This window comes from Sapajus apella, unplaced genomic scaffold, assembly GCF_009761245.1.
Source record: "Sapajus apella isolate SASKATOON/1434 unplaced genomic scaffold, GSC_monkey_1.0 scaffold24, whole genome shotgun sequence".
NCBI lineage: Eukaryota > Metazoa > Chordata > Mammalia > Primates > Cebidae > Sapajus > Sapajus apella.
This window is the reverse complement of record NW_022436964.1, coordinates 14,096,257-14,116,155: the sequence shown is the minus strand read 5'-3', so window position 1 is coordinate 14,116,155 and position 19,899 is coordinate 14,096,257. Positions and strand designations below refer to the sequence as shown.

Genomic DNA, 19,899 nt, shown 5'->3' with positions numbered 1-19,899 from the left:
CCTTCCTTCTTTCCTTATCTTTTCTTTCTCTCCTCCTCTCCCTTCTCCTCTCCTTTAATTTTCTTTCCTTGTTCTCATCTTAGGCTCCTGAGCCAGCTATGGTAAAACAGAAGGCGCGGATACACATCAAAAAGGAAACTGAAGTTGGGTGGTGTGGTGGGGGTGGGAGAGGTTAAGAAAGGAACTTACTCCCAATTATAAGACAAGCTTTGTGCTGTGCATTTTACACATGGCATTTCATCAGATAGATTAAGAAAATCCTCACCAGGCTGTAAATTTCTTGGATGCATGGACTGCGCATTCTGTTAGTTACAGACTCTCTTCTCCCCTTCCCTCAGTGCTAGTCAAGGTGCGGAAGACAGAGGCTTTCCCATTACCCCTTATCTTGATCTCCCTTACTCTGCTTTCTTCCTCCACCGCATACATCTTCTAAAATATTCTACAATGTGTTTAGGGATTATGGTTATTACTTTTGTCTATCTAGCCCTGCTAAAGTAAAAGCTTCACAAGGGAAGCATTTTTGACTATTTGGTTCACTGGTGTATATTTGCCAGTGCCTAGAATAGTTCCTGGAACATAGTAGGCGTTCAAAAATATCTGTTGAATGACTGAATACATAATATTGACTGGAGGAAAGAATATAATTAAAAATAGGGAAAATGTCAAATAATATTTGAGATCTATTAGACATTCAAGGACTCTCGCTTTGGTGGAGACCAATTGCAGAAATACTAGAGCTGTGCTATCCAATATGGTAGCTGTTACTAACATGTGGCTATTTACATTTAAATTAATTATAACACAATGAAATGAAATTGAAAATTCATTTCCTTGGCCACATTAGCCATAGGTCAAGGACTCAGGGACTCTCTGGTCAGATAGCACAGATATGGAAGATTTCTGTCTCAGAGAGTTCCTTTTTTTTTCTTTTTTGAGACAGGATCTTGCTCTGTTGCCCCGGCTGGAGTACAGTGGTACAATCATTGCTGACGGCAGCATCAGCCTCCTGAGCTCAAGCAATCCTCCTACCTCAGCCTCCTGAGTAGCCACCACACCTGGCTAATTTTTCATATTTTTTGTAGAGACAGGGTTTCACCATGTTGCCCAGGGTGATCTCGAACTCCTGAGCTCAAGGGATCCACGTGCCTCGGCATCCCGAAGTGCTGGGATTATAGGCGTGAGCCACCACACCCAGCCATATCATCAGAGAGAGTTCTGTTGGCAGTGCTACTCTGGAGGTAGGCAGGGCTGCCAAACTCTCCACCTTAGGCAGGGACAGCGGGACATTTAGTTGAAAAATCCTGAACAATGTTGGCTGTGTCTCTGTCACGTCTTTTCTTTCCTTTGCCTGTGTTTATGAATGTACACAAGAGTAGAACCAAAGTGTTGCCAAAGGATACAGGGACTGCCTCATGTCAGGTGGATTCTCTGCTGCTGACATTGGAAGGAAATCACACCCTCTGAGTTCATTCCAAGTGCAGTCTCATCAGTGAATATTGCCATAGCCCAGGCAAGAGGAAAAGTCGAATTTTTAAAATTGTTTTCGGACCCATATAAAAGACAGAATCAGAGCTGGACTGAGTGTATGGGCTTTCCAGGCAGACTACCACACTGGCCTCCTTCAGTCTACTGGTCTTACACGTTGGTGCAACATTTATTCCCATGAGAATCTAGCCAGCATATGAGAGAAGGGAGAGAATATGGAATCTGGGTGCTCCCTTTTCTGTTGTCTGGAAAAACTCAGCTCTGGGGCAAGCAAAATAAACCTCTTACAGTTACTGGGTCTCACCATTTTAGAGGACAACATGGTGTCTGGGCTGACCACTCTCTAGTTTTGAGATGTTTAGCAAATTACCTAACCTTCCTGTCATGAATTTCCTCATTATAAAATGGGATAATAATTATAGCCCCCTCAGAAGTCTATGAAATACAGCACCTACATCAGGCTGATGCATGTAGAAGCTTTAAAAAACATTAATTTCAAAGTTTTGAGCATGTAGCTGGGGAGAGGGTCAGAGGTGTGGGAAAAAGGGAAGGATAAGTCTAAATTCTCTTTCAAAATAATTTACCAAAATATTCCTTTTATTCTGCCTTATGAAAAACTGGGACAAATATCAGTTTCTCTATTTTTGTTACATATTAATTTTTAGTTTTTAAAATAATTTCTTATGCCTTTTTCATAGGCAATTGCTCAGTTAGCTTGTCTCTCAGTCAAGATCCAAGCAGTATCCTACACTAAAGTGTTTCTTGTTCTTCATCTCCTGTGTATTATGTCTGTGTTGAAAGGCTTATGTCATCAGATAATTTAAACACTGTTGTGCCTTACAGAGTTGACAAAAAATGGATTATTTCCTTGTTCTGAGTATCTTCCAGACAGCTGGGTATCTTATTTTTCTTGTTGGTTTCATGATTCAATGCACTACTTGATGATTGTCTGGTAGTCTTATATCTACAGGGATATCTATAAGATTTTGGCTTTATTTCAGTTCATGAAATAACTGAAATAAATTCATGGCATGTTGACTATAAATTCCTATCTTTGCCTCAGCAGACATTGTTAATCTATCATAGTACTCCTTCCTCTGCACTGAGATGCTATCTCAGAATCATGTTAACACATCATTCCAGGAAGCTTCTACCCTTTAATAAATTATTAGAAGGCTTCTAATTTATTAGAGTTGACACTCATAATTAAACTAGAGTTTACCCTTGAACAACAGGGGTTTGAACTGTGCAGGTCCACTTACACTCTAATATTTTCCTTCCTCTGCCACTCCTGAGATAGCAAGACCAACACCTCCTCTTCCTCCTTCTCCTCAGCCTATTTAATATGAAGATGACAATGATGAAGACCTTTATGATGATCACTTCCACTCAATGAATAGTAAATATATTTTATCTTCCTTATGGTTTCCTTAATATATTCTTTTCTGTAGCTTACTTTATTGTGAAAATATATCATACATGTAACATATAAAATGTATGTTAGTTGACTATGTTATCAGTAAGGCTTTTGGCCAATGATAAGCTATTAGTAGTTAAGTTTTTGGGAAGTCAAAAGTTATGCGTGGATTTTTGACCACATTGGGGATTGGCAACTCTAACCTCATGTCATTCAAGGGTCAACTGTCTTTGTCATTAATGCATTAGAGATAATAAAATCTCAAATTGACTATCAAATGGTAAAAACCAAGGAGATCATAGAGTTAAACAACTCCAAATTTTAGGTCTGTCTCCAAGACACTGAACCATGTTTCTGTGGATTTAAAGAATGGATTCTTTACTGCTTACTCAAGACTTTCAGAGGTTTATACTCATGGATGGACACTTGATTTTCATGGAATATCTCAAGAAAATATAAAATGTACTTTGACTCTAAGACAGTTGTCCAACAATTAGGATAGTGCAAAAAGATGCTATTGAAAGTGAATGGAGATTTTTCTAGACAACAATAGTGCAGACTTGAGTTAACCTTGAAATCCTATTTTAGGCTAGGTGCAATGGCTCATGCTTGTAATCCCAGCACTTTGTGAGGCTGAGGTGGGTGGATCACAAGATCAGGAGTTCAAGACCAGCCTGACCAACATGAAACCCTGTTTTTACTAAAAATACAAAAATTAGGCAGGCATAGGGGTACGTACCTGTAATCCCAGCTACTCAGGAGGCTGAGGCAGGAGAATCACTTGAACCCAGGAAGCGGAGGTTGCAGTGAGCCAAGATCATGCCACTGCACTCCAGCCTGGGTCACAGAGCAAGACTCCATATCCAAAAAAAAAAAAAAAAAACCACAAAAATCCTATTTTAATGCATTTTTTTGTGTTTCTCTGGTTGAAGAAGCTTTTATAGCATGTATTCACTGCTGTATATAGTTTTCATAAATCCTGTGATCCATGATCAACATCTGAGAATTGCGTAAGGAATATGGGGAAAATCCATTAAGAACATCCCAAACATTATTCATTATTAATGTTACCGCTAGGGGAGCTGTTAATCCACTATATCCCTAGCAACTGTAGATCCTAATGTTAGCCAGGTTGATTCAGAATCCATCTCCTTTAAACGAAAGGAATGAAATACCAGTACATTTTATCATTTGTACCTCACTCAGATAAAGTTGTGTATTTTAAAGCCCTTAATATAAGGGAGAGAATATATAAGAGTGAGGCTAGGTTGCAAAACTTCAGAGAAAAATTTACTAGAGATTAAATGGTAATGCATTTGTACATCGTGTGGTAAGGCAGAGAAGCATGTGACAGCAGGAAGTGCTTGGAGAACAGTGGGGCAGACAGCTCTGCTGGGTTAGGGGGTGAATGGAAGGTTTGTTGAGTGAAAGCTGGCTCTGGAGAAAAGCTGGGACCAGGATACAGCGGATCTTGAGTACAAGCAAAGGAATGTTATCTTGACCTGTAGGTCAGGTGTCTTCAATGGGGTTTCACAAAGAAGCCTCTGGAATTCTGGGGAGAAGCTCCAGAGCTGCCTCAGAGCTGTCTTTGCAGGTGAGAGCCAGCAGAGAAAAGGAATCTCTAGGAAAATTGTTCTTAAAGTATGCTCTCTGGATCAAAAGCATAGCATTGCCTAGGTATTTCTATGAAATGCAAATTACCTGAGCTCAACCAGATTTACTGAGTTAGAAAATCTGGGAGTAGAGCCAGCAATTGTGAGGGTTTTGTGGTTTTTTTTTTTTTTTTGTAGTTTTTTTCCTCTTATTTTTAAAAATGCATATCTAATTGACAAAAATTATATGTATTTATAGTATTTTTTTTTGAGATGGAGTCTCGTTCTGTTGCCCAGGCTGGAGTGAAGTGGCTCAATCTGAGCTCACTGGAAACTCCGCTTCCTGGGTTCAAGCAATTCTCTGCCTCAGCCTCCTGAGTGGCTGGGATTACAGATGCCCACCACCATGCCTGGCTAATTTTTATATTTTTAGTAGAGATGGGGTTTCACCATCTTGACCAGGCTGGTCTTGAACTCCTGACCTTGTGATCTACCCACCTCAGCCTCCCAAAGTGCTGGGATTACAGGTGTGACCCACTGTACCTGGCCTATGGTACATTTTGATATGTGCATAAATTGTGAAATTACTAGATCAAGCTAGCTGACATATGCATTAACTCACCTACTTGCCATTTTATTATGGTGATAAAACTTGAAATCTACTCTCAGCAATTTTCAAGTATACAATACATTGTTATTGGCTATAGTCCCCATGACGTGCAATATATGTCCTGAACTCATTCCTCCGATATAGCCATTTGTTTGCACAAGCCCTCTGGGTGATTCTGATGCAGAATAAAGTTTGAGAACCATGGCCTAGGCCTCCTATCCCAGCTTCAACACAGTAAACCTGTACCTGGTCTGTATTACATATTGCACCTCTACCTGAGATTTCACTTGAGAAAGAATTCAAGGGCTTTAAAAAAGTAAAAATCAATCAAGGCAAGGGGGAGGACTCTTTAAAAGTTGTCTATTCTAACTGTAAAGCAGAAGGAAGGTGGGGTAGCACACTGCAGATGCTGAGCTTCCAATGCTGGCCCCTGTGACCCTGACTCTCAGACAGCTGAGAGAACCATCATTCGCCATCAACTAGCACCATTTCACTTCTAAATACCTTTGCTTTCCTCTTCCTCTTTTTCAATTCTCTTTTAAAATCAGTTATATATTTTGAGCTAGTCAGAAAATGATTTGCAAAAGGAACAAGGAAATAAGTAAACTGAATGCCCTTAAAAAATCCATGTAAATAAAAATACTAAGTGATAAATCTGTCAGTTCTGTAAAAATGAGTTTTTTTATGTCACGGCTTGCTTTTCAGGGAAGGATGTTGGAATCTGACAGATGTTTGGAACCAAGCACAGCTGTGGGAAAGAAAGAAATGAGGTGATTGATGCTAAATATGTTTTTCAAGTCAACTGGGTTTCAAAGACAAAATTTGGCAGAAGGTACAAAGGGCTTGTGGTAACAATGCAGTGGCTTGTGAGGAGAATGCAGGTGAGGCCCAGAAACCAAAAGGTATTTTTGAAATCATCAGAGAGGTGTGGGCCATAGAACACTCTCATTGGAATCACTTGGGATTTGGGTTTTATATACAGTTTCTTGGGCCCCACCCATGTGCATCAAAGTCAGGATATTTTGGGGGATCTGGATCTCCTAAAGCTCTCTAGGTGATTCTCAGATATGCTGAAGTTTGATAACCACATGTTTATTCGGAGTTTTTTTTTTTTTTTTTTTTTGGGTGAAACAAGTAGCCAAGAGTTAGCTAAGGGAATATCAGAGGAATGTAATCAATAGATGGCTTTGAAATCATCACTTGGCTATTGATGAGCTTTCTGAAAGTTGTCAATGATAGTTCTTTAAAATGGATTTCTCTATCATAATGGACTACACAGCTGCTTTCTCCAATGTTTGCTCTTTATGTTCAAGGACACTCTAAAGAGTGTGGAGTTGGGCAATTATACAGCAAATTTAGTCCATGTAGGGAGCTGATGAGCCAATTTAAATCAATGAAACTTTTCCTCTCCATGGTGCTTTCTTCCCTGACCTCCAGATAATTTTTTTAAACTCAATGCTTCATTCTTCTCATGTTGATACAACAGGAGGGATCAAATAGCAAACTTTAAGACACGCATATTTATTTTATTTCACACTTTCTTAAATAAATGGAGCTACTCTAGCCTTATGGAGCTTGGATACAATGAGACAAGTGGCTATATATCTATGTCTTTATATATACTACAGAGGCAAAAACTGCCATGATACTGACTCCATGACACTTTCTCCATTTACTCCAACCTATGCTTCTCTCTGCCTTCTCAGAATTCAATAGTAATTGAAAAATATTTGTTAGTATATTGGTTCAAATGAGACTACGTACTTGAGGAAAGTTATACTTCTTTTCATAGCACCCACAGTCCCTAAAACAAGCATTCAAAAAATACCTAGTGATGGACTGATTTGGAAAGTCATATTATCAGCTCTATCTTTAAGTCTTCACTTAAGTTTTAAGCATAAACATATACACACAGATAATTACAGGCATTAATTATGTATTTATGTATATATAAAGTAATCTTATGGGATTAATTTATGAAACTAATTTTAATAAACAGAATAGTATATATACATTTAGCATAGACATGCACACAAACACACAAAACATCACCACACTATTTCAATAAATTTGTCCCTTTTCCCAATTTTCTTCCATCTTATTCACATTTATTCTTTCTCTGAGTTGAGTTATATAAGGGAGGGTCAAATATTAGTTCTCAGTCATCCAGGCTGACTCTTAGCTTAGATCCAGTTTTTGATGGAAAAGGGGAAGAAGAAAAATAGTCATTCTACTGTAATGACTATTTGTGGATAACATACACTTCCATTGACAGAATTCTTGTGAAGAAAGCACCTTGCGATTATTTTACCCTCTGTGCTCTTGTGACCCTTTGTGCCTTTATCAAAGCACACATGACCTTCTAGCTATCTGTATTCATATCTATGTTTTAGTCCCCATTATAAGGTCCTTGACATCTAGGGCCGTGCCTTATTCATCTTTCAACAGGCCCATGCATATAGTAGGCACTCAATAAATGTTAACTTGGAAAACAGTTTACAAAAATGACCCTTTCTATAAATAAAACCTCCAGCGTTCTTTGTCTATAGATGTTTCCAAGGTTTCTTACTTCCTTTCTGAGAAAGTCATAAAAAAAGAATCAAGTTTTGACATGATTTGTTACAGAAAATTTTAGAAAAGAGACAAGGTAAGATGAAATTAACAAAAACTATAATGGACACTTGAAGCCAGCAGGCTTCATATGCCTCCTTTTTTTTCTCACTTGGCATTCCAATCATGTCTAAATCATGCTGGGATACAAACCATTGAGATCAATTACGTTCTTTTGGCAGGTCTTATTGAGATAAATGATAAGGGTTTGACACCCTTCAGCTTTAGATGGAAATCTCTGGAGCAGCAGGAGAAAACATTAGTGACCACCGCACAGAACGACAGGCCCAAGGGATGACAGACTGTACTTGGGTTTCTAAAATGTCTAGTTTTCTGGTGACTTTCTCATGTCTTTGGTCATTTTGATGTATATTTGCAGAGAAACATGCCTTTGTCACATCGCCGCTAGGAATATATAGTTACATAATTTGAAGCCATACAACATACTTTTTCATTTTTTATCTTCAGTTAGTGTTCATTTAGGCTTTTGCCTCAGCTAATCAAATAATGTAGGGACCCTTATTAAACATCTTTTAAAAAGGAAACTCAAATTTTTATTAGAAATGTATTATCTGTTTTCCTGCCCCCAAGCCATTGCTCATTTATTCTTTGCGATATCCAATACAAATTTCACGGACACACAAAAGTGTAAACAGTCTCTTGGTGTTTTCCCCATTGATAGTTTCCCAAAAGTTAGTAACAGAGGACTAAAAAATTTGAAGGCTTTCTGCTACCAACAAGCTTCTTGTCCTAGAGTATCTAAAAATGGTAAATCCAGATGATAATTTCTGGAATGAAGATGCCAAAATAAACATAAAAACTGGTAATAAAATGTGGATGAATGAGGAGCAACATTCTGGAACACAACTGCATTTGGATACCTTTTTCACACTGACGTTTTTTATGGCTGAAGTACTTGCTCACTGATTGACAAACGAGGGGCTAGACAACATTTCTCTGCAATCTGACACTTCAGTTGACAATTATCAGGCAAAGTAATCTCTGATTTCAATGCCAGGAGCCTACATCCTGAAAGGTATTCCCAACTGTGAGTACTACAGTTCATATTGCTCAAACACAAAAAGTAGAATCCTAGTATTAAAAAACTTAGGTGATTCAAATACGATTTGGCTAGCATTAATTTCTTTGTCATGTTTAGTCATTTATGATTCAGAAATAAAATTTGATAATATTTCTAAAGCAAGGAAATTAAGTAGGGACAGTGACTAAATTTTAATTAATTAGTGACTCATTCTAAACTATGACAGATGAGAAATAGAAAATCCACTATGCCAATGAGAGAAATGTGGGAGTTTGACCATTTCTTTCAGAGATAGCAAGAAAGAGAATTTAATTGCAATTATCTCAAACAAGAATTTAATTGCAATTATCTCTTAGTTCATTCAAATCCATGTGCATTGTGATAGATGCAGTCTGTCTTTTTCTATCCGAAGTAATCTCATCTACAAAAGCCAATCCGTTTTGTCAATTACAATTTACTTCCAAAATGATTCTCTTTCAAATTCACATTCTTAGAAAGGAATTCAAAGACAAAAATATAAAGTTCAGAAAGGTTAAAATGTAAAGTGTGATTTTGTTTTTTACTTTTTAATATTATAAAGTGAAAAGCTATATAGCTGAATATATACATTTATAGTTCTTGGATCTGTATTATTTAAGAATCTTAAAATGAACTTAAAACATTTGTAATCATATTTAAGTTACCAAAATAATTGAAAAGATACTGATGTAGCCCTGAAATAAACATTTCCTAAACAGGATATATATGTTCTGTAGATCCAATTTTATGTGTATTATGATGGATTTATATTTATTTGTAGTGAAACATTTTTAACTATATTGGACTTTATTGGAATTCAGAGAAGAAATCCTTCCAGGTGAAAAATGTCTATGTGGGCCATTTTTTTTTCTTAATATAAAGAAAGCTCATTACTGCAAGATAACATTATTTGGAAATGATTTTTAAAATTGGCTGCACATGTGTGGCTAGACAATTTCTTATCAAACTAAATAAACATGATTAAATTCTTGAAGTTATTCAGATGGCACAGAGAAACATTCTGACTTCATTTTATCATGATCAATTTATAATTGCTTTCCTGGAGCAAGAGCACACTTTTTATCATAACACTACATATAAAACACAAAACTTCTCTTTAGATATCTGTTCTTAATAACCATTTCTAAATGTTTCTTAAAGTTTTTAAAATTTTAATTTTAAGATGTCCCAAGATCTAAAATTATACTTAACTCTTTACCTCTGCACTAGTTATGTGCATAAACTCATATTCCTTGATAATCAGCCATTGTTCATTCATAGTTTGTATATATCTCATATAGATGGTGCTTTGCATGCTTTGACTATAATATAATTATAACAAAAACTGCAAATTAAAGTTAAAAGAGCATGATATTTTTGACCCTTAATTTTAGGGATGATGTATAATGGTCTGGGTAAGAAAAGGGAAAGAATCCACATGACACAGGGTTGATCCACTGGGACATTGGTTTATAACTAGGAATGCATTGATTTCTATTTCTTTGGAATACTAATAGTAAAACTAATAATACTAAAGTATAATGAAAACAGGAAGCTGAAGGCAACTGAAGTTCATTTGAATATTTAAAAAACAGTATCACTGAAGTACCATATGAGGAACACTAAAGCACATACCATGAAACACATCTCAGTAAATGTTTATAATACACCAGAAGGGATTCTGGCCTGGGATCTTGGGTTGTGGCTTTGGACAAAGCACTTAACTTAAATAATTTAATTTAAATAATCTAGATCCCATCCAGGTGTAAAATACATAACCTTTCTTCCATATTCTAATAGGAAGGGCAATCTTATCACATATCTTAACTTTTTCAAGGCAGATAATCCAAGATCATGATAAATAATAGGCACTAGGTCCTGGCTTTCATTATGTATAGACCTGAGAAACCTGAAATACTGAGGTCTCTACTTTTCCATGAGTTTTCTGAAAAACAAAACAAATAAAAAAAACCCCCCAAACAAACAAACAAAAAACCCAGAAAAACAAAAGGTGAATTCTGAATGCAAATTTGCATCTACTTTGTAGAAATATCATAAAATAATTTGCAAACTAGAAAGCAAGATATAAGCCAAAGCTAAAAACTGTATTAAAATTATTAAGTTTATTTCTGAAAAACAGAACAAATTGCTAGATTTAGAGGATAAGGAGGATCTTGGCTAAACTTTTAATAAAACAAAGCAAAATTGAGATCTTGAACTCAGGTTGGTTGTAGAGATAGAGAAGTTTGGGTACATATTCTCTTTTCAGGTTCTTTGTTCTAAAATGGACCAATATTTACTATCAAAAAATAAGATAATAGTAATTTAACTAAATTTACCAGTAAAGCAAACTCCAACTTTGAGTTTATAAAAATTAGATTTTTTTTTTTTTTTTTTTTTTTGGTATCAGAGCTTTTGGGTTTGCAGTGTTAAGCCGGAGGCCCAATGCCTTTTGTTATTCCTCATTTCACAAACTTAGGTTCATCTGCTAACTAGGCAGGTGTGCTGTTTTAATGGCTTACATGGAATGCTGGGCTGCTGTCAAAGATGAGGAAGGGAATGGGAAGAGATGAGATGGTACTGATCTGCCATGTTCAGTCTCTATTTAAATAAGGCAGCCTGGGTACGAGAGGGATGGGCATGAGAAGGATGGAGGAAGGAGCATTGTGCTGTCATTGGTGAGATCACTTGTCATTTTTGTTTGGTAATGCTTGTCTACTTAGTAAACTTACTGTGAGCATCTTGAGAGTGGCAATTAATTGTATGTTATTCTTTTTTACATCTCAATGTTTGGCCTAGTGCATGGCATCCAGTAAACACTTAATGTATATTTATAGAAGGCATGAATACATATGCACACATATGTTTATTTGCGGCACTGTTCACAATAGCAAAGACTTGGAACCAACCCAAATGCCCATCAATAATAGACTGGATAAAGAAATGTGGCACATATATACCATGGAATACTATGCAGCCATAAAAAGGATGAATTCATGTCCTTTCCAGGGACATGAATGAAACAGGAAACCATCATTCTCAGCAAACTGACACAAGAACAGAAAACCCAACACTTCATGTTCTCACTCATAAGTGGGTGTTGAACAATGAGAACACATGGACACAGGGAGGGAAACATCACACAGTGGGGCCTGTTGGGGGTTAGGGAGTGAGGGGAGGGATAGCATTAGGAGAAATACCTAATGTATTTGATGGGGTGATGGATGCAGCAAACCACCATGGCACGTGTATAACTGAAACCTTCACGTTCTGTACATGTACCCCAGAACTTAAAGTGTAATAAAAAAAGGCATGAATAAAGGACTATCGTCTCATTTGGGGCTTTCTTCCCTCACAAATTTCATGTGTTGGGGAACTGATTAGATTAGGAAGTCCCTTATTTAAAACATCTATGGCTCCTCTGAGCTTTCCCCCTTAAACTCACTCACACCTTGGGATGGCTTATTTTGATCTTATAATCTACAAGAGTGCCTGGATTTCCGCATTTGATCAGTGGGAACTCAGGTTGGAGAGAAGTGCTGTGAAGGGGGACTCTTTCCTAGGGTTTTGGGCTTTGAACTGTTGAAAGTAGCATTAGAAGCCTAACAGACCAAGGAAAAGGCATGAGAGGTTCAAGGGGAGTTTACAAGGGACCAGAGTGGTTACCATTACAGAGATTTTACCTTCCCAGCCTGTCTAGAGAAACCTGATGGCACAATCTACCACATATCTTCACAGTGACTTGGCAATGCTGGTGTTTGAAGGCCAAGCCTAGAAGCTGAACATCTCAGCTTCTCTGAAGTTACCAACCTGCACCATCTGGTCCAGACTGGCTGTACTTCATGTGTTAAAACCCAATTCTTAAAAGAAGACATTTATGCAGCCAACAAACATATGAAAAAAGCTCATCATAACTGGTCATCAGAGAAATGCAAATCAAAACCACATTGAGATACCATCTTACGCCAGATAGAATGGTGATCATTAAAAAATCAGGAGACTGGCCAGGTGCGGTGGCTCACGCCTGTAATCCTTGCACTTTGGGAGGCTGAGGCGGGTGGATCAGAAGGTTAAGAGATCAAGACCATCCTGACCAACATGGTGAAACGCCCTCTCTATTAAAACACAAAAAAATTAGCTGGGTGTGGTGGTGTGTGCCTGTAATCCCAGCTACTCAGGAGGCTGAGGCAGGAGAATTGCTTGAACCCAGGAGGCAGAGGTTGCAGTGAGCCAAGATCATACCACTGCACTCCAGCCTGGTGCCTGGCGACAGAAAAAGACTCTGTTTCAAAAAAAAAAAGTCAGGAGACAACAGACTCTGAAGAGGATGTGGAGAAATAGGAATGCTTTTACACTGTGTTGAGAGTATAAATTAGTTCAACCATTGTGGAAGACAGCATGGCAATTTCTCAAGGATCTAGAAATAGAAATACCATTTGATCCAGCAATCCCATTACTGGGTATATACCCAAAGCATTATAAACATTCTATTATAAAGACACATGCACATGTATGTTTATTATGGCACTGTACACAATAGCAAAAAATTGGAACCAACCCAAATGCCCATCGATGATAAACTGGATAAAGAAAATGTGGCACATATACACTGTGGAATACTATGCAGCCATAAAAAAGGATGAGTTCATGTCCTTTGCAGGGACACGGATAAAGCTGGAAACCATCATTCTCAGCAAACTGACACAAGAACAGAAAACCAAACACTTCATGTTCTCACTTATAAGTGGGTGTTGAACAATGAGAACACATGGACACAGGGAGAGGAACGTCACACACCAGGATCTGTCAGCAGGGTGGGGGCTGGGGGAAGGATAGTAGGGGGTGGATGGATAGGTAAAGGATAGCATTAGGAGAAATACCTAATGTAGATGACGTGGTGATGGATGCAGCAAACCACCATGGCACGTGTATACCTATGTAATAAACCTGAACATTCTGCACATGTACCCCAGAACTTAAAGTATAAAAGACTTTTAAAAAAAAAGCAATACTTGCTGCTTCTTTTTGGGAGGAGGAGAAGGAGATACGAAGAGAAGAAAAAGGAGACCACAGCCTATGACCTCCTCTCTTTCCCTCACCCTTTTTATTATCAGTGTAGCTTTCACAGAATTTCCCACTTCATAGGACATTTAGAATGTATTCCTCTGTTCTTCACCACAGCCCTCCTGTGGCAGACATGTTTTAGACAAACTGTTCATAGCTGGTTCTGATTTGAGGTCTTGGTTGAGCTACTGAAAACATAATCCACTCACACCCTCATTTCCAAGCATTGAACACAGGCTTTAAGGTTCTTTTATGGGGCCTGGAAAGTTACCTACCCGCCTTCTTCTGAGTACTTATGCCCAAAGGCCAGGATGTCAGATGCCCGTCCACTCCCATCACAGACAACCACCGGCACGGGAGGGGTGTCTCGAAGGTACTCCAAAACAATCGAGATCACATTGGGTCCTCCTTCCACTATGAGCGCCACCACGGGAACACCTTGACCGATTCCTGCATTAAAAAAGGAAAAGAAAAGGAAAAAAAGAGAAAAGAACACAAAGCCAGCAAACCAAAGAAATAAAAAGAGAAACAAAAAGCACAAACTAAAATTACTGAGCACGGGGGAGGTAGCAACATATGAAGGGATACGGTACTGGGCAAGAATTGACAGAAAACCCTTCAGCCGAATTTTCCCACTAGAAAGTCTATTTGACTTTGCCCTCTCCCCATAACTCTGAGGATGCTGGGGTCAGCGAAGGCATGGGGTTCCATACATTACAGGGGAGGGCTTGGGGTGAGGAGCGAGAAACAGGAATTAGTTAACAGACAGAGCATCAGACCAGCAGCCAGGAGCATGGAAGTTGAACATGGTCTGAAGCAAGTCTTTTATCTTTCCAATGGGTCTGTTGCCTATATGAAAAGTAGGAAGTTAAAAAATGCCATCTCCCTGAAATTATCACAGTGGTAAGAAAATGCCTACATGGGCCGGGCGCGGTGGCTCAAGCCTGTAATCCCAGCACTTTGGGAGGCCGAGACGGGTGGATCACGAGGTCAAGAGATCGAGACTATCCTGGTCAACATGGTGAAACCCCGTCTCTATTAAAAATACAAAAAATTAGCTGGGCATGGTGGCGCGTGCCTGTAATCCCAGCTACTCAGGAGGCTGAGGCAGGAGAATTGCCTGAACCCAGGAGGCGGAGGTTGCGGTGAGTCGAGATCGCGCCATAGCACCCCCTCCTGGGTTCAGGGAGTGAAACTCCGTCTCAAAAAAAAAAACAAAAAAAAAAGAAAGAAAAAAAAAGAAAATGCCTACATGGCTCTTTTTATTAAAGACTATCAAAATCAGCTGGGAACATATTTCAGCTTGTTGAATCAACTACTGGCTGAATTATGGGTCTATCTTTGGCCATAGATAATCAGATTGATTATTATTATTATTATTATTATTTTTGAGATGGAGTATCACTCTGTCGCTCAGGCTGGAGTGCAGTGGCACAGTCTCAGCTCACTGCAACTTCCGCCTCCCAGGCTCAAGCAATTCTCCTACCTCAGTCACATGAGTAGCTGGGATTACAGGCACGCGCTACCACGCCTGGCTAATTTTTGCATGATTATTGAATCTTGACGGCACAATTGTCATGATGAATTACCCAGGAGATTTGGCATCTGCCATTATTGCATCTGCCACTACTGAGCAAGGAGCTAGGCACATGATGTTAGTTCAGTAAACATTTGTTGGATTCCGTTGAATTAAGGATTTTCCAGAAGTATTTAAACTATTTATATTGAGCCAGAGACATTTCCTTTTTTAGGTCAAAATTGCCTTAATTGCTGTATGCATGGTTCAACCGAACCTTAAAGAGAAGTAATAAAATCAACTGTCCATGAGAGACATAATGAGAAAGAACAATTCATTTTTAAATGACATTTCAAGTATGATTTTTTATTGAATACCTTCCTTTTGCTCAATCTGGTATCATACTGTATTTTTTCTCTCTGCTGCCTCAGAATAGTAAAGGAATGGAAAGTACTGTAGAAATGAGCAGGTCTTAGAGGGCACATGCAGCAGTTATCTTAAAAAAGAGATAATCAAAATTCTGTGCCACTTCCATAAACATAAACTAAAATAAAATGACTCTTGAACATCTGAGTTCTCCCTTTTACTTCTTTTGCTATGCTTGAGTCTGATATCAGGAAACTGCTTCCCAGTGATGAGTAATAGTTTGGGATTTGGTTTCTTGCTCTATTACTAAAAGATATTTTTGAATTATGTGACCTGTTTTACTTCTAAAGCATAAATACTTTAGTCTCCTAGGGCTTTATCTCATCTAACTTGATGTTTTTCCTGGTTTGATTTTCATCTTAAGAAAACGATCCAAAATGCCAGTTACACAAAAATGGGTGCTGTTTTGCATTTCCACTTAAAACATGCAAAAGAAAATGATGATTGTTGATCAAGGCAAGATGCCAAGATTTCTTTCAGTTCCCTAGAGGGAACTAGGAGAGAAGTGACCTGGGGACCCATGAGTTTTCTGTGGATGGGGAAGTTTTGAGAATTACTTTCAAATCCAAGAAGAGAGAGATGAAAGGCCTTGTTGTTCTGTTTGATGCAAGGGCCCTTAGTGACCCAAACAATAGGTCTCCTTAAAGCTCTCTTTGGGTGTCTGTAAAGGAGATACTTCACTTATTGCTGCTGATTATGAAGACTGAGTAAATTTCTGCTAAAAGGTACTTTAAAGATTAAAGGCTGGTCAGGTGTGGTGGCTCACACCTGTAATCCCAGCACTTTGGAAGGCTGAGGTAGGCAGATTACCCGAGGCTAGGAGTTTGAGAACAGCCTGGCTAATATGGTGAAACACCATCTCTACTAAAAATACCAAAATAAATAAATAAATAAATAAACAGCTGGGCGTGGTGGTGGGTGCCTGTAATCCCAGCTACTCGAGTGGCTGTCTGAAGAATTTCTTGAACCTGGGAGGCAGAGGCTGCAGTGACCCAATATTGTGCAATTGCACTCCAGCCTGGGCAGCAAGAGTGAAACTCCATTTCAAAAATAAAATAAAAATAAAAAAAGACTAAGCCCTAACTTGAAATGTTAATACAACATTTCTCTTTGGGAGGAAAATCACTGTCATGAAAATATCCACCCCATAGGGATTTGTATTTTGTAACATGCCTTGCAAAAGATGGCCTATTTTCCATTGTTAAAGGTTATTTTATGAGGTATTTCCCAAAGTATTACATTGGTGCAAAAGTAACTGCCGTTTTTGCCATGCTATTTGTTTTTCCCTCGATTTGCTTTAGCACACGCTCCTACCTCACTGGCTTCATATTAAGGAACAATACCCTATACCTGCTGTTTTATATCAAATGATATATTTAGACCCATTCTAGGATCTTCTAAGATAGCCTAGAATTTGCCAAGTTCTGACTCTTGGATTCTGTTGGTGGCATCTTTACTCCAACTCACAGACCAAGTGTGATTCACTGAGTGTTCTCATGGAGGGAGAAGTCCTTAGCATGGACCTTCTACCATGCTCCAATGATCTAGTGTCTACAAGACAGCAGGAAAGATGGCTGAACACCCCCTCTTCATTTGACAGCATACATAGGTAAAAGGATTAAATTTCATAGGCTGATTGGTTTGAGAGTAATATATTGTCAGTTTATTCTCTGCTAATATATTTGTCAATGTATAAAATATAATACACACACACATACATTTCGTTAAATTTGGTGCTAAAAACTGAATGGAGCAAACTGTCATCTTTTTCATAAATACTGAATATGTCTATGCTTCCAAATTCTCTCTTACTGTTTTCAGTAATAATACATGGACATTTGTCCCATAGATAATAAAAGACTTTATAGCCTAAAAACAAAAGCAGTTTTGAATTTCTTAGTTACGAGAGGTAGAAAATCAAACTATGCCTAAAAATATCATGCTTAGTGTAAGTTAACCAAGATATGTTAACATTAAGCCTTTCTGTGAGGTCACACAAACACTTACACATATACACGTATTGTCTTCATTTCTGGCAAAAAAAAAATGACAGCAGATAACTAGTAGTGACCTAAAGTGGGGGTCCGTAGCCTATTTCCTGGAGGCAAGGATCTTAGAATAGTTTTGTGTATTTGATAAAAGCTAGTGACACTTTCTCTATAAAAGTAAATATACATGTGGGTAGACACAAAAATGTTTCTATGCAATTTCAGGGGCTTTATGGATCCTTGAAACCTATTTTAGCTGATCATAAGCCTATGAATACCTTGTGAATGGACCCCTTGCAAAACCCCACCCTAATCACATTATTACTGTCCAGTGACATTGATTGGCTAAACTTTCCAGAACGAAACATTGTACATAGCAGTGGTCTCCAACCTTTTTGACACCGGAGACTGGTTTCACGGAAGACAAGTTTTCCACAGATAGTGGAGGGGGATGGTTTTGGGATGATTCAAGTGCATTACATTTATTGTGTACTTTATTTCTATTATTACTGCATTGTAATATATAATGAAATGATATACAACTCACCATAATGTAGAATCAGTGGGAGCCCTAAGCTTGCTTTCCTGTGACTAGACGGTCCCATTTGGGGATGATGGGAGACAGTGACAGATCATCACATATTAGATTCTCATAAGGAGCATGCAACCTAGATCCCTTGTATGTACAGTTCACAATAGGATTCACGCTCCTATGAGAATCTAATCTGCAGCTGATCTGACAGGAGGCAGAGCTCAGGTGACAACGTGAGTGAAGGGGACTGGCTGTAAATAAGACCAAGCTTGGCTCACTTGCGAGCCACTCACCTCTTTCTATATGGCCTGGCTCCTAACAGGACATGGACCAGTACCAGTCTGTGGACAGGGAATTGGAGACTCCTGGATAGGATATCACCCTACTCTCTTTCCATTCTCCTCTTTCTTCTGTGTTTTTCTTTTTCTGTTCATACTCTTTTTTCTTAATTACAGCTTGGACATAAGATATTTACAAATCTCTAGCAAGATTCACAATCTTATAAATGAGAATCTGCAGGATATGACTTCATAGAAAAGAAACCGCTTTTTAGAATGTCAAGAATGCTACACTTTCATCTGTGACATAAAGAAAACATTTTGGGAAGCCACTGAATATCCAGCTGGGCTGGATTCATAGGGCTCACTGCCATTTTCTTTATGCCCATAAAGAAACTAATAGTTCCTTTGAAGATCCTTACAAATTTGTGTCTTGCTCAGCTAAACCTATTGGTCATTCATGAAAATAAATGAATAAAATAAAAATAAAAAGTTGTTTAGATTTAAATTTTAAAAATATAATCTGTAGGAAAAAAAATACCTAGATTCCCCCAGATCCCTTTTCTGGTGAATATTTGTTCTTTGGTTTTGGGATAAAGTAAGCCAATTACTTTGTTGATTGCAGTCATTTTTCATTTTCTACCATCACCAAAGACTTTTCATAATTCTCAGAACTTTCCATTAGAATTTAATTTGAGAGCAATGTAAGGTTGCTTTAAGCAGAAATAGTCAAGATGCTTGCCACACTCGCCAGCTTTTGCAATTTTGGAACGGGAAGCATTAGAGCTTACAAAAATGTGAGCCTGAGGAACAGATTTAGCAGCTCTGCATTCCGCAGGGTTTTAGGTTACCCCAGGGTTTTCTAATTACATACTGAACCCTAAGTCCTTGCATAAGATTATCTCTTAGACTTTTGTCACACTTTGTTCCAACTGCTAGGCAATTCAGACGGGGCTCCCAAAAAAGCTAAAAGTGTCTAAATTGCCATAAGCAAAGACTGGGTCAGGCATTGTGAGGGAGAGAGGTGGCAGGAATGAAAGAATGTCTTAAAAACCCAAGTGGTCTTTTCTTCTTCTTCGTCATCTTTTTTTTTTTTTTTAAACAGGAATTTAAAAAAAACCCAGCAATTAACTCTCTTTGCTGATATAAAACCATAATCTATCATCAGTTTAGCTATTTATGAAAACATTTGGTTTGTAATAGTAAAATGCCTGGGTAATGGAGAATTTTGATCAAACTAAATTAACACTTCGCTTTTATGTCAAGGTCACCACAGTTGATCTAAAGTGCTTGTGGGCCTGAGAGATAATTTATTTGCTGT

The 19,899-nt window shown here is 38.1% G+C and overlaps 1 protein-coding gene across 20 annotated transcripts in view; it reads right to left on the bottom strand.

The window, feature by feature from the left end:
- Positions 1-19,899, bottom strand: part of TRPM3 (transient receptor potential cation channel subfamily M member 3) — a 921,715-nt gene that overhangs the window by 238,859 nt on the left and 662,957 nt on the right. For all 20 annotated transcript variants that reach the window (XM_032290701.1, XM_032290713.1, XM_032290703.1 and 17 more), the window contains one exon: positions 14,114-14,288. In XM_032290701.1, the coding sequence (XP_032146592.1) occupies positions 14,114-14,288 (175 nt within the window). The remainder of the gene's footprint in view (positions 1-14,113; positions 14,289-19,899) is intronic.